This window comes from Telmatherina bonti (genome assembly GCF_933228915.1).
Source record: "Telmatherina bonti genome assembly, chromosome: 11".
NCBI lineage: Eukaryota > Metazoa > Chordata > Actinopteri > Atheriniformes > Telmatherinidae > Telmatherina > Telmatherina bonti.
In genome coordinates, this window is record NC_136629.1 from 23,774,884 (window position 1) to 23,790,768 (window position 15,885).

The 15,885-nt window shown below is 36.3% G+C and overlaps 1 protein-coding gene across 1 annotated transcript in view; it reads right to left on the minus strand.

Annotated features, from left to right (window-relative positions):
- adgrb3 (adhesion G protein-coupled receptor B3) overlaps positions 1-15,885 on the minus strand; it is a gene marked incomplete at both ends in the record, with an annotated part of 105,112 nt that overhangs the window by 54,391 nt on the left and 34,836 nt on the right. Inside the window, 2 exons of the mRNA XM_079248922.1 lie at positions 2,658-2,819; positions 5,311-5,421. Coding sequence (XP_079105048.1) covers positions 2,658-2,819; positions 5,311-5,421 — 273 coding nt within the window. The remainder of the gene's footprint in view (positions 1-2,657; positions 2,820-5,310; positions 5,422-15,885) is intronic.

Sequence of the window (15,885 nt, forward strand, 5' to 3'; positions counted from 1 at the left end):
AAAAAAATCACACTTAAAAGAACATTTACAAAAGAAAAATATTATTTTTCCACTATATCAATTATTTCCTGCATAGATGATGTGAGTTTTAAAATAGCCTGTTCTTAACATATATGACCAACATATTTAACTCCAACCATTAGCCGCAGCCTGAAGTAGCTAGATAACTCACAGCACTGAAACCAAAGACGTTTAAGACATATCGAGCGCAGGCAAACCTTTTCTCTTGTGGTTGGCCGTATTCCACCGCAGTGAGAAATGTGTTGGTGTCAGGAAAAAACATGTCTGCACACTGTCATTTAAGTCTGTGTTGCATTGCTAACATCAGCTACAATGTACTGCACTTGCTGTCTGCACCACTCCCGTCTGATACTGCAGCCCGAGGAGGATGTTTTTATTTTTTTATTTATTTAATTGCTTTTATATGGCAACAAACACCACATAACCTTACTCCATGAAAGGTACTGAAGGATGTTTTAGAAGTGAAATCTATTACATTTAGTTAGGTGACCACTTTTAAAAGTTTAGGACCATTTAATAGGATGGAATTAAGCATAATGAAAAATACACTGACAGACATGCTGGTTAAATCTATACTGTTTCTGGTTTTACCTGCATTTGAGTCTTTTAATAAGAAAAAAAGAAATGCTAAACTGATAAACTGGTGATTTCTTTTAATAGCAGAAACTGGGATGCTGCCATGTGACCCCAAACATGTCCTAATCTCTGCTCCAGTCTAAGAATTTAATCCTGCATTTGCACTGCCTGTGAGCACTGTACGTAAATCCTACATGGTGAAAATGTCAGATATAATCAAAGTTCCTGGTCTATTTTGTCTGAATAAAATTCAGAGGAAGAAAAAAAAGCATGGACTTTGTTGTTTGGGTTGGAGAAAAAACTAGCCATTTACATGTACTTCATAAAACATATTTTGGCAGATGTGTTGTGCTGAGGATGTTGAGGATGACATCCCGATTCGTCTGGAACCCCAGGATTTCCAACAGCATGCTTGATCTCAGCCTGCAGTGAGAGACCTCAGATGATGTTACTGTTTTCGGTGATGGTGAGGCTGCTTTTAGACTGGAAGTTATTCACTGTGTTTTAGAGATATTATTTCATCCCAGCTTACTCCAGACAACATAAACAGTCAATCAGTCTGCCTCACAGAAAATTATATATCTATATCTATCTATCTATCTATCTATGTATATATATATATATATATATATATATATATATATATATATATATATATATATATATATATATATATATATATATATATATGTGTGTGTGTGTGTGTGTGTGTGTGTGTGTGTGTGTATAAACACATTGTTTTAGTCTGTTGATGTCAGTAAAAAGATTTTACAAGACTAAAAAGCATTTAATATGACCAAACATAAAAATCAGGACTTAGTTTGTGAGAAATTAAAAAATGTTAACTGTTTGCTTCAAGTAATTAAATACAAAATTCGTTTTGGGGATTTGTCTAATGTAATCAGATTTGGTGTTTTTTTCTGCATTAATGTGTAGATGGATGTTCAGCATCCACAATTAGTTGTGAGAGCATGCATGTCTACAGATCTAATGATACATTCAGGAAAATGTTTATGTCTTAAAATAAGAATTGTGGGAAAGGGAGTTTTGTTTTTTTTTGTTTTTTTTATCTGTCTCTTTTTTGTTTTGCTGGGAAATGTTCCTTTTTTTAATTTTTTTTTATTTTGGCTCTCTGAGTTAAATAGTAATGGCCAAAATGGAAAGAGATACAAAAAGAACTATGATTTAGGCTCTTTTGAAATGACTCATCCACTTTCTAGCTGCCAGAGTCCACGTTCAGCGAGAGAATGACCCTTAGAAAACTACAAACTTCCCTTTTACACATGGAACATCTAAAAGTGAAGTACATCACATCAGAGATCAAGCTGGAAAAGGATGCGGCTTGTAGTACGCTTTACCGGGCCTGATTACTTAAGAATATATGATTCCATTAGGCAAAAGTCTAATGGTGTCCTTATTAGCACTATCAAATATCTTGATTTAACATAAGAGCAGCATAATATTACTAAATACGTCTTTTTTTTTTTTTTTTTTTTTTTACCTTGAACACATTTCCAAAAATGGAGAATGGTGACAAGGGAGCTTTCTTGTCAGATGCATCCTAACAAACATTAGCGCGCCATAGTCACCTGTCAGAAAAGCTTCTGATGCTGATACCTGACTACCAGTGACTCATCTGCCATGCCATCATGGGTTTAAGACGAAATGCCTTCTAGCATGTTTGAAGAAATGCTGCCAAGCTATTTTAAAATGCACAGTTGACCTTCAAGGAAACGATCCTGACGATATCAGTGTCTACGGCTCCCCAAGCTCCATGCATATCCACATGTCATGAAACTATTTCAGCGCTGATGAATTGTTTTACAGTTATATGAAATGGAAAACACAAAAGTGACAATGAAGAAAGGAAAAACAAACAACAGTCACTAAGTAACCTCAAAGAAAGACCACAGATTAATTAAAACACCTGCAAAAATAATAACAGTACATTCTTCAAGAGACACATTCATAGATTTGTTAAAACAGAGCATCACATTTCCTCCCATTAAACAACAAAGAAGCAAAAACATTCATATTCAAGAATCTGCGGCTAACACTACCTGGACAAGGGGCAGTGTTATTGCAAACCCTTGATTCTCTTAAAGGGCCGCTGCAGTGTGTTCCGTATGGTGAGACACATGTTCTTGTTCGCACCTGCGACCCTTGACCGCATGTTACAGAGCATGAGCTCCACTGGGACCACTCCTCTGCACCTGATTCACCTGTGTGGGAGAAGGGTGACACTAGTTATATGCAGCAATATGGTCCTGCGGCAAGGACGGGGTGGGGCGATGTGGGCAGGGTTGAGTCATGTGGGTAGGGGCCAACATGAATTGCCTTGGGTTGAGGTGGGGTCCTTAGGATTTACAAGAGCACTATTATACAGTCTATGCTACCTTTGTGTGATCTTTGATGAATACTCTATCGGCAGTTTAATTAGTTTAACAAGTGATTTGATTTGTATGCAGCACAAGAGTGTTTTTGTGACTGCACTCAACAAGAGTAGCTTAATGAATGATGTTTATAATGTAGGAGAGGTGTGTAATACAATCAGCCTTTTCACAAGATGTTTCAGCACGTATTTATGCAAAGATCACAGAGAAGGCATAACATTAGGCATCAGGGTTACATCTAGCTGTTTCACCTTAGTTAGATTAAAAAAAAAAAAAAATGCATGCGTCTTAATGAAAGCAAAAAGTGAGAAACTGACCATCGAAAGAGAAAACAAAAAAAAAAGATTTTATAGCATGGGGTCATGCAAAAAACACAACATCTGCAAAATTAAAATGGAATTTAATGGGTGTTAGTTCAGAAAGAGGTCTCAGATGTGAATTCCCCTGCACTGCGGTGATATCGTTCCTTTGACAACATCAGAGCAAATACTCTGCTTGCCTTCAGTTTTTGATCTATCCAAACCTTATCTATATATTTTTTATTTTTCTAAATTTGTGAATGTGGCTGAAGGCAGCCTGTATTCAGAACATTCACACTTCACTCGTGAGTGCCTTCAAGGAAACATGAGTAATACCTAAGCCACTAAATAAGGATAAATTTTGTTTCCTTGTATGGTGCATTTTAGCACTTCTTTAACTTTGTGTGCTGACTTAAAATCAGTTAGCCGTAATTTTTGTAGCAATTAGTACAGTAATGGGCCATGGCTGTCAATTTCAAGATGCGTTTTTAAACTAAATGAAAAGATGAATAATAGGTAACACTGATCCTTTCATGCTTCATGGTCCAAAAGGTACAAAAGAACTAAAAAAAACAACCATGAAAAATCGAATTTTATGATGAGGCAGTGGGGTGAATTCCAAAGCCATAATAGCCTGCATGCAAACGAATAAATTATTTAGTGACAAGTGAGTGGACGATCTAAATTCTACGTGAGAGTAGTCACGGAATAATTGATGTTTGCTTATGTCAAACCCTGAGGTGAGGTATTATTTTTTTTTTAGGCTTTGTGTTCTGCAGAAATAATGTAATACAGAGAAATATATAGATCTGATTGCAGCTCTGAATACATTTATGTCATTGTAAGTCATCAAATTATCTGCAAATTTTAAGCACAATATGTTTTTCAGTGGTTTCACAGGACACACAGATTCAGCCAAATAGGGATCTTAACCCTGCATTTAATTTTGGAGATCATAAAATAGACTGAAAGGTGGATCAATTTGTTAAATGAGGCAGTACAGGGAGAGTAAATTGTGTGAGAATGAGAAACAGAAAAGCAGAGCAATGAGACTTGACAGGGAAACAACATACCTACGGCAAATGGAGAGGAGATATGTTAATGGATATATGTTAGTACCAGGATGCATGTATGTAAAGTGTGTCTAAATTAAAATGGCAATGAAAGGAAAGGAGTTTTTAAACAAGGACAGCATTATAAATGGAACAACACATGAAAAAAAGAAAAGAAGAAAAGAAACATTTCCCAAAAATCAAAACAATAATTAAAAGAAAAAATCTCAATAGCAGCTACATATAAACCCACCCACAGAAAGAAAAAGCACTAACTTCAATAAAGCAAATGAAAAAAAAAAAAAAAAAGAGAAACAAAAAATAAAACTGAAAACAAATTTAAATCAATCAAATAAGCATTTTACTCGAATTTACTTCGACTTGTTTGGTCAGATTTTCGTCGAATACGAAAATGGCATGTGAAAGCCATTGTTAATTTAGATCATAACACTTTCAATCATTTATTTGATGCTACACTTGATAAAGCCACAAAGCTTCATTTTATCGCTAAGGGCAGCATCTATCAGTTCAACTTTATCAAAGTATGTGTTTTATTTTTTCTGAAGGAGTCTTTTTTTTTTTTTTTTTTTTTTTTTTTTTTTAATCGAATGACATTTAATTTATCACGCCTTGGAGGAAATGATTAACTACATCAGTCCTTTAGTTTTGAACTGCTGTTTAATTAATGCTCCATGAATATAATGTGTGAGTAATCCACTTCCCAGCTCACTATGTGACAATAAAACAAACAAACCCACAAAACCCAATTAGGCTCTAAGTTCAAAGTAAATACTCATAAGAAAATGGGAAATTTATCTTCCTTTTTCATGTGTAGCAGTAGAGAATGGATAGGAAAAATAATAATGCAAAACATTTCCACTTAAAAGTGCAAGTACAAGAGAGAGCATGCATGATGAAATTAAGTTTAGTTAACAAAATATAAAGTAAGAAACATAACTATTGTATTACCAGTTTGTGCCATAAATTTAGCAGATTCAGCTTGCTCCTGCAGGGCCTTTGTGTCATGAACTGATCTTGGCCGCTGACTTTTTACTGTATGCTCTCCGATCATTCCATATTCTATGGGACAAAATAGAGGTTCATATGAAAGCTAGGCTTAGACATGATCTTCTTAGAACAAAAGCTTATTACATTCTGTTTTCAGGATATTTGAAGCAACTGCAATACATGGCTAGAAACAAAGACCACACAAGATTTTCTCTTTTCTTTTCTCTCTTTTTTTTTAAAGTTTTCCTTCTCTGGCATAGAACAATGCAACGGATTTTTAAGGATGAGTTGGAAGTATTAATTGAGCTTGAAAGCACAGCGTAGACACATAGCAAACATGCAGATAATTTCACATTTTGTTTGTTTTTTGTTAACACTAACACCTTGTTGGAACAGCTCCCTCCCTCCCACCCTCCTGCTCACCCATAAAATAAAAACAAAAATAAATGAAATAAAAAATGTGTAAGCCATCAGAAAGCCACAGAGGAGGGGGGTCATGGACATAACATGCTGTTGATCCACGGTTTCCTCAATTAATTCTCATCTTTGTGTCACTTCTTTTAAATTGACCAAGCTCAAAATAGAGGCAGCCTTTTTACAAATGTATTCTGAGCTGTATATACTACGATGCACGTCTTCTTTGTTTCCCATACAGGAACAAAGACAAAATGATTACAATGCTCCGACACTGAGAAAAGTGATGCTAGGAACTTGCATCAGCTGCTAAGTAAATCTAAACACACTACAGTCAATCTTTTACTTAAATAACTTAGAGAAATTATTTTGAAGTCAATTTCTCATTTAAAACCAGCATTACTTCTGTCAGTGTGGGCCTAATGAGATGATTTTTATTTGCAAATTGGCAATGCAGGTGATGCATCAACAACAGATTGACATGTAATTTATGTTAGTACATTAGACAGTACAATGCATCAACCAGTGATGACAATGTTTCACTTCTATTTTAATCTGGTGCCTGACTTTTCCCATGTTCTCCTTAGTAAGCTGAAACTGACCGGCCTCTTTCATTTCTATTGATCCCATCAGATGCACAGAAAGTTCAAGATTTTAGAACTAATTATCTCCTCACATCAACAAAAAGCCAGTTTTGTGATCCACTCATCAGAAAAGCGGCATTAACCAAATTGCATCAACAAATATGCTCCATAATTAGATTAAGAAATACAAACAAATCAGCACAAAACATGACTGACTGCACAGCTACATCACTTCCCAGTGTAGCATCAAGAAAACCATGTTTGTTTTTGCATAAAAAATTAAATATATAAAACGGATATAATGAAAATAGGAACGCCGCCAGGTAGAACCAAACATCGCAGCCTTTTTTACGCTGATTGGGATCTTTAGGACTGTGACTGCACCATGTAACAAGCTTCAAAAGCATGTTCAAAGGTCTTTCAGCCTGATTTGATTTCTCCCACAGCTGTTTTGCTGAAATTAGGCTGAAAGCAATGTGTGAACTTTTATGCCGGACAAAGAATATGCAGGTATGGTTGGATGGTTGGACAAACAGCTGGAAGTTAATCTAATGCTCACTTCTGACAGGCTGACTGCTAAAAATAATGTGACATATTATTTCCTACTGTGTGTCATGCTGTATCCCGTGGTTTCTTGAACCCATTGTTCTGTTTGCAAAATTCTCTTGATTTTGTCATCCTGAATGTTTCAACCTTTGCAGGAACTCACACACTCGTGCACACACACACAAAGTACCCTCAAGGTTTCTTATTTTAATTCATACAAATGAAACTAAACACAAAGTAACCCTTACTTAGACAGGAACAGTCACATACTTCATGGTCCACTATGGGGGGGACATACCAAACAGAGAGTTTGGATTGTCTAGGTATGGGAGACAACAAGACCCGACGCTTTTCATACTGACAATGGGTCATGAGCTATTAGCTATCAGATGGTACTTCATGAATGTGATTTTTACAAAAATACTGAGACAAATATTTAAATGTACATATGGAGGTTGGATGGCAAATGAAGTATTAAGTCCTGAGATGTACATCTACATAAATTTCATTCAAGTCCCTGGACTGCTGTTGATAGGCCTACTGTTATTAATCCTGTGTGTTAATGTTGGTGCCTCAAATATACACCGAATAAGCAAGATGCAGCCGAATAAGCAAGATGCAGTTGTTTACAGACGTAAAGTGTAAAGTCCACATTTATAGGTGAAGGGTCTGAAGTTATTTTAAGACCTCAGCCTTGGAATATGTTTGTGTCTCATGTTGAACTTCTGCTTTTTGGCTTTTGTTCCAGTCACATAGAATTTTCACCCAAGACACCAAGAGAAAGATAAAAGGTCATGCTTTAGGTTTGTCATTTAGTCTATGTAGGCACGGTAATCAGACTTTACAAGGACTTTTTTCTGGCTTACATCAGGCAATGGCAACATGAAGAAATATGTGATGCTGGCATGTGTGTTATACATTTTGGCATGGTGTGACTCCCTTTTATTGTTTTACAGCACATTGAATTCAGTTTTAACAGTATGTGCATATGTGAATTTATGTATGTGTAAATGTGGGTGGAAAGATATAATTACTTCCCTCTGCAAAGAATTGATCAACTCGCTCTGTTAAACAGTGACATTAGCCCTGAAGTCAGCCTCACTTAATTAATCTCCAAGCAGCTTGTGATGAAAAGTACAAAAAAAATCATTGCAATTTGTCATTAAATGTGCTGTCTGTAAGATACGTTAATGGTAAACAGTTATTACAGAGCATGTGCTGTATTAATCAAACTTCACCCCTTTTTTTAAAAAAAATATGATTGTTTCATTATTGTGGATTCATCATTTCATGGCTGATGTTTAAGCAATTATATCTACACCAGTCTGGACAGAAGACTATTAAAAAAAAAAAAAAAAAAGTTAAATCTGCTTATGCACAAAGTAGAGCTCTCTTTATGTGTCTCAGTTTTAACTCAATAAGTTTGGAGTTTCTTTTGTTGCAAAAATCCAAGATGTTTATCCTATCATTGCATTTCAGAGAGCCTCGAGTAAAACAAAAAAGAGCATAATGTCAAAACACAGAACTTGAAAACTACTGAGAAAAAAGCTTAATTGAACTACCAGGATTGTATTCAAGCCTGTGGCCATATATCAGTAAAACATGAGAGACAACCCAGAATTTTAATAACTAGAGGGATAAGCTTTTGTCATTTGTCAAAGCAGCCAAAAAACAATGTGTCTTCAGAGTATTGCAAGTCGGGAAAGCGCAGATGATGCATTTAGTGTGTCATTACTTAGGAACAGCTCTACTGCTGTTGGCCAGTATTCAGAGCGTAGAGACGGTATGCTTTAGAGAAAATTAAGTTTAAGATTTATGAGGTGTCTGTCATTCAGTCAGGACTAAAGAGAGAACTTATTATTGATATCCATCAGCCATCATGCTTCAACAACAAAGGAGAGACAATCCCAACTTTTTTTGCAACGTGTGATTTACATGTTACCTCACAGCCATGCATTGTTAGCAAAGAAATTGTTTTGGGGCTTTTAGAAATGAGAACTTCCAGTCTCCATTAAATTTTGCACAACTGACCAAATTCAGAAATAGGGCTGTTTCTACTGGTACACATTAATGGAATATGTGGAATACATTTGCCTAAAATAGCAAGCCACCAATAGTTACCATCTTTTGATCCACAAAGAGCTTTTAATACTAAACTAAGGTCATGACAAATAGTTTTTAAATGCAAACCTCAATTAGCTTGTTAAGATTTTTTAATGAATGAAATTTGGAATAAGTTACATTTGAATTGAATATCTCTTGCAGAATAAATAGATATCATGTTGGGAATTCTGTCAATTTACAATGAAGTTATTATTAACATGATTTGTTGCATATTTTCTATTTATACATAAATCCAAATCTATATTGTACATGTGCAGGCAGGGTTGCCAGCAAGATTAATACCTGCTTAATATTTTGGAAACTTCAGGTACTAAAGTCCAAACTGCTTTTGCCACTATTAAACAGCAATATTCATTTGTCATTATTTTCCCTGTTCATTTCATTGTCCTTACATGAAATTGCAATCTCTATCAGACAGTAATGGAGGAGCTCTTGGAGAGCACAGTCCTCTGCCAAGGCCAAGGCCAACACACTGTCTCATGATTTGACAGTTTTAAAGGAAGTAATCTTGTTCAGCTCCATTATCCATGCTGCACTTCTCCACCAAGTTTCATAAAAGCAGCTTTTGTGTTATATTGCGTACAAACAAATATCTCAAAAAGTATTGAAGTCAGAGAGCTTCAGAGGGAGACTTTACATACTTTTTTGACTCTCAGCAGATACAAATGAGTACTAACTTCCTACCACAGTCTACTAATATGTCAAGGTGATGATTATTTTTCCAAATAATAAAAAAAGGTTTAAGCAAAGACAGTTTTTGCTGCCATGCTGTACCATGATTTTAAAATGGCAGCCTTTTTTTCCTGCTTGCTAGGGTTCATTAACAAATAGGTGAGCAATAAAGAGGCTGGAAATGAGAAAAGGAAAAGCTGAAATGAAAATGCTGCTTGGCTTTTGAGCCAGACCGCTTTATATGTTTATCTATATGGTCAGACTTGTCTGGTCACTTAAGAGGATGCAAAAAACTAAACAACTACTGGATCAGCTGTTGTGTAGAATATCAAAACCATGTAAAAGCTCTGGGCAAACAGTGGAAAAAATCTTTGCTCTGGTTACAGCGATGCAGCAGCTGTAACTTACTCATCGCTAGGGTATAACCTCTGCACATGATAGGGTTAAAACAGATGGACAACAGGGCTCAAGTTTGAGGGAGAAGTGTAATTGCATATGCTGTGTTCTACGCAGGCCATCATCACAATGTCAGAGGTGTCCTCACATGGATACCACCAGCTTGTATTTTCCTGCCCATGCCAAACAAGCACATGTCCCTGATTTGGTAGGTTGAAAGCTTTTCTGCCTCCTTTAAGCTGGCTTTATTCTGATTGGTGACAGTATTTTCAGAGACAACCATGTGTGATTACTAATAAATATATGACGTACAATAAAAATTGAATGTAAGTTTCCAGGATTTGTGACCTTTTGTCACCATTTAGGCTTTGATCCACTGCATGGAGGGACTGTAAAGCTTAGGCTGACAGTGATCACGTCAGCTGTAGAGGATCCAGCGCTAGACATTTCATTTCCAGGTTTCTCTTCACTGTGTGGACACGTTCCATGTGTAATTTTATTGAAAGGCAGTAAAAACCAGCCCCATGTCCAATGACTGATGTGTCTAACCTTGCATGAAATGAGCCTTTACTCAGAATCCCCTATGAGTAGCTTCTATCAGGGGCGTTTCACTTACTGCCCTCCATGCATTCCTGACTGACTGACTGACTGGCACAAATGCAGGTTTTAATGAGAGGTACTTCATTTCCACAGCACCCTGAAAGAAGTAAGTGTCTTAAAATAGACACAACAGTCCATGTACGCAAGGAAGAGGAATAGCCCCGCTAACCTATGCTTGTCTTTGATCTTTTATTCAACGTTCACAGCAAAGCTGCAACATTTTTGGTCAATTTTAGCTCATTAATTACAATGAAAGGAGCAAGTAATGCTTGACGATGAAAAGTCTTATTACATAAGCCTCAATTAGAGCTTGTTAAATGCTTAACTTCAACATCAATACAGAAAAAGGTTCAGCAAACCTTTTTATTCAGATGGCTTCAAACTTCTTTTTATTACTAAACATCATTATAAGTAAAGACTGCTTAATGTTTACAATGGTTTTTTTGTTCTTTTTTTGGGCTTGTGGTTTTACTTTTGACATTGTTATCACCTGATTATTTGTAAAAGGTCGTATAAAGTGATTTGTGAAGATGGTGGCAGACACTAATCTGCTCTCATTGACATGTTTTTGTGTTGTTGTGCTTAACAGTGTGAACTGAGAAAGCTGTTAAACTGAATTACCCATTTGGGATGAATAAAGTTTTCTGACCTGAGCAGAACTAACAAAAAAAAACAAAAAAAAACCACACATTCAAGTGGAAATCAATAATAAAATCAATTATAATGTCCAACCGCACAGAAAGCATTAAAAAGAAGTCACCAAACATGCATTTATTTTTACTGCGGATTCTACTTCTATGTTTAAATCGTTTTAGCAAGAACTGGTTAAAACTACTTGTCAGTGTCAACAATGATAAATATGATAATGACTGACATAATGATCATGATGTTATGAAAGCAGAAAATATTTTAGCACTTGTTGGAGAAATGTATCATTATGTATATAAATAAATATATATATATATATATATATATATATATATATATATATATATATATATATATATATATATATATGATATCTCTATACTTAAGTACAGTGTGACAATAAAGTTTTGTAGGAAGCATGTGCATGATGACTTCCTAAATTTCTCAGTTTTGTTATCTGCGTCTGCCAGATGTTTCTTACGTCCTCAGTACTGCCGGAGATAGACGATATAAAAAACCGACAGTTCTCCTTCCATCATATGCTGATGTTCATTTCATCATGCTGTGGTGTATTGTTGAACTCCTTGCAAGTAAAAGGCCATATCTATTTCACTTCAACCTGCTGTTTTCCTCCTTACTAAGTAAAGAAAATTTTAGACAGAATTCTTCCAACTGCACATGAATACATTTCCATTTCAAAACTGAGTCTTAGTTGTTTGTCCAACATTACCTTTTTTGGAAGTCTTCAAGATATCTCCTTACCGCCATTATGTAAAGCTCTCACTATTGGTGGGACCATATGCTTTGGCCAATGTAAAAAAAAAAAAAAAAAACCAATTAGTCCCTCATTAAGAAAATGAGGGGGTTGCACGGAATCAGATACAAATTACAAATTGTCCTCTGAGACATACAATTATCCATCATATTCCTTCTGCCATCTGTTTGCTTCCTGTTGACTCTCCTAATGGCTGAGATTGAAGCCAAATTAAAATTCTGTGCAACTGCTTCTGCACCTCATTGAAAAGTCATGTGAACTCACCTAAAATTAGAGGGAGTGTGTCGAGGCAAGAGCTCTGCATACACTCAAGCAAAGGAACAAATATTTTAGCATTACTATTGTATTGGCAAACAATTGGTTATGGGTGGTTACACTGATAATTTACAGCACAATGTTAAATTACAAGGTTATTGAGCAGTACCTCACAAAGAGACCTAGATGGAGCTCTGACGTTATCAAAGCACTGCATCAAGAAGCCCTGTTGCTGGGTGCTGTGAGCAGATCATTCCTCCTCTTTTTCCTCACACTTCAGGGAACAGGCTTCAGCAGTCTGTTTTCAAATCATTCCAACTCAACCAAACATGTATACTGTTAAAAGCCACAGATTCAGCTGTTTAAACATTGCACTGAATTATGCTACCACTGCGAGCATCCTGCAAAAGCACCTTCAACATAACTGGGATTGAAAGCAAATACTTGCTTTTCAATGAGAGGAGATGGAATAAAAAGAATACAAACACAAACAAAAAACGCTACTAATTTCCTTATAACCCAGCCTTCACTGAACAATGCTTTCACTTTTCTTTTCAGACTCATGATGCTGTCACAAAACAAATCTGCCTTTGGGGCATTTTAAAGTTAAAGCAATGTCAAGATTGCAGCTTATAACTTACAAAATCACCAGCCTTTTCAAAAAGCCGATGCTGCTGAACCACCCGTGACTAAAAGTGGGGCTGCTGCAGGGACACAAACTGAAAGGACTACTGTGCACTGACAGAAACAAGGATGGAAGCGGATTACTAATGAAACCATTTCACAGAAAGTCAGGTTATGTGAACGGTATAGATACAACATTTGGTACATTTTTGTGGCGCTTTCAAATGTGAAATTCTTATCTTCAGCATTGAATGGAGCAGTCTTCTGTAGGCTTTTTTATTATTCTGTTTTATCAGCAGGTAAAAATGAATGCATGTTATCTGCACAGATATGTTTTGCTACAATGTTCCTGCTAAGGGACATTGGAAAACTATGGCAGCAACTCTTGGCATGGGCATAGAAAAACACTACCCCAGCAGATAACCTGACAGTCACATGCACTGCCAAGCTCAACGCCACCATGCCAAGCAATGCATCTGTCAAGTGAGAAACATGACACATTTTTTAGCACCTTTGTGACTGCAGCCAATTTTCAAAGCGCATACCTTGTCCTTTTCTAGACCATTTTGCTTGGCATATCAAACAGTGACCTTCCGTTTAATAGAGTCATGGTTTGCTGTCTATGGAAATCCCTCACTAATAAATGGAAAATGATACACCTAAAAAATTAAATGAGCAAATCACAATATGGACTAAGTAACCATGGCAACAAATGTGGTTGGATGACCATATTTTGTAGCAAGATAAATCATTTCCTACAGCCTCTAATGGGACTTTCATAATTCATGCTGTCAGCTTTTCCACAGCACCAATCATGTTGAATCCTTTGCAGGGGTAAAACCCACTGCTTCAGACTGCCACCCTGCATCTATCAGCACAAGGAACATTGTGTCATATGCAAGTTAGTCATGAGGAAGATGCCTGCAACATGCCCTGTCTTGGCTCATTGGCTAAGCTCATGTTAAACCAAATATGCTCTCCAAAATAATTACAAGGACACAGACATGCTGCTGAAATGTCCTCCGACAAGTTGGAGCACAACAGCGGCCCAAAAGAATTGTCCTTTAATGGATTCTGATGCCCAGTCTAGGAGCATGAGAACGATCACATTAGTTAAAGCTTCAGAGTCATGCACAGCAGCATTGCGGTGTAATAACTGTTCCTATTCCTCTGACTATGCTCTTATACTATTTATTAATTCCACTTGATTATTGCCCTGTCAGTGAATTTCATATTTGACTTTTATCCTGACAGAAGCTTACTAAAATGGAGAAGTTCTTCACTAAATGATGGTCCGACCTGCTAATTACTATTCACCATTGTGATTTAAGTATAGCATTTGTTTACCTTAACAAGCTTGCCAATCAAATAAAAATTTAACTTAAGGAATAAGCACATTATTTAGAATATATTTGACCTGCATACTGAGCTGCTTATTTTATTGCTCCTAGCTCTGCATTGATTAGATCTTCAATTAATTCTGATCAATGAAAGGTGAACTCCTGTGATCTTTAAATGATTTTCATTTCAAGTGAGGTTTGCATTCTTTTATGCAATTTCCCATTCTTTATTTAGACTGTTGAGTGCTGAGGGAGAAAGGCAGGTGAAAACATAGGAGAGAATATTCTGCAGGGATTCAGTCCCAGGACGTGAGGAGCATTTAGTTCAAAAGACAGGGGATTTGGCCACTTGATGACCTCTGGAAACCGTGCAATATTCCACAGACTGATCCACTACTCAGCCGATTGCCTTTTTCTGTGGAACTTTCGTCAATGATTTTATTTCTTTATTCTTTTGCTAGAGGTTAAGACTAACGGATCTTTCATTTTCTTAAAAAAGCAAACAGCAAAAGTAAAATGCACAAGTTTGGAAATGTAAAACTAGGACAAAGAATAATGAATAAGAATGAGCAGATTTTTAAGTTTAAGTTTGATAATACTTCTTATTTCATGTATGTACACATGTACATATGTAAGAAGTACATATCTACGGAAGCGTAGAGCTGTCATCCCCATAAAAAAGTTCGGGCCTTATCACGTTATAACGCGATAGTTTTATTCTAAAAACGTGAAACGTATCACGTTATAACGTGATAAGTTTATTGAAAAAACGTGAAACATATGTATCTGAAAACGTGAACTTAGTCATTTTCGACTTAGGAGATCACAAATGGCTCATACAGGACTTGATAGAGTTTTTCTTCATACTTGGGTTGAGACATTGTGAAATGATGGTGCTTTGGAACACTTTCGATCCATTGTAATAAATATACGTAGTTTAAGGACAGTTTTAAAAGGCATGGGTCTGTACAGAAGGAAAAATGAGTCCAATCTCCATGACGTGACATAATTTCTAATTGAAACTTGAGGGCACGAGAATCGGTGTGAATGCAAACATCATCGGTGCATCCAAGTGCCATCTATCCATCCCTCTTCTACCGCTTATCAGGGGTCTGATCGCGGGGGCAGCAGTAACCAGGGAAGCCCCCCTCCCCAGCCACATTCGCCAACTCTGCGGGGGGGTCCCAAGGCGCTCCTGGCCCAGCTGAGAGATGTAATCCCGCCAGCGTTCAAGTGTTTATACGTTTTTACATTAAAACATATCACGTTATCACGTTATAACGTGATAACATGAAACGTTTCTCGTTTTTACAATAAAACTATCACGTTATAACGTAATAAGGCCCAAACTTTTTTTTTATGAGGATGACAGCTCTACGCTTCCGTACATATCAAAGAAGCTTTGGGATTATACTTATGACAACTAATGAACAAATTAAAACATATTTTCTTTCAAATGTTTTTGTACTAACTTTTAGATTAATTTTCAATCTTTTGAAACATTAGAAAATAAAATATCTTAAAGAGAAGCAGCATTGATTTATAATAATAATAAAAA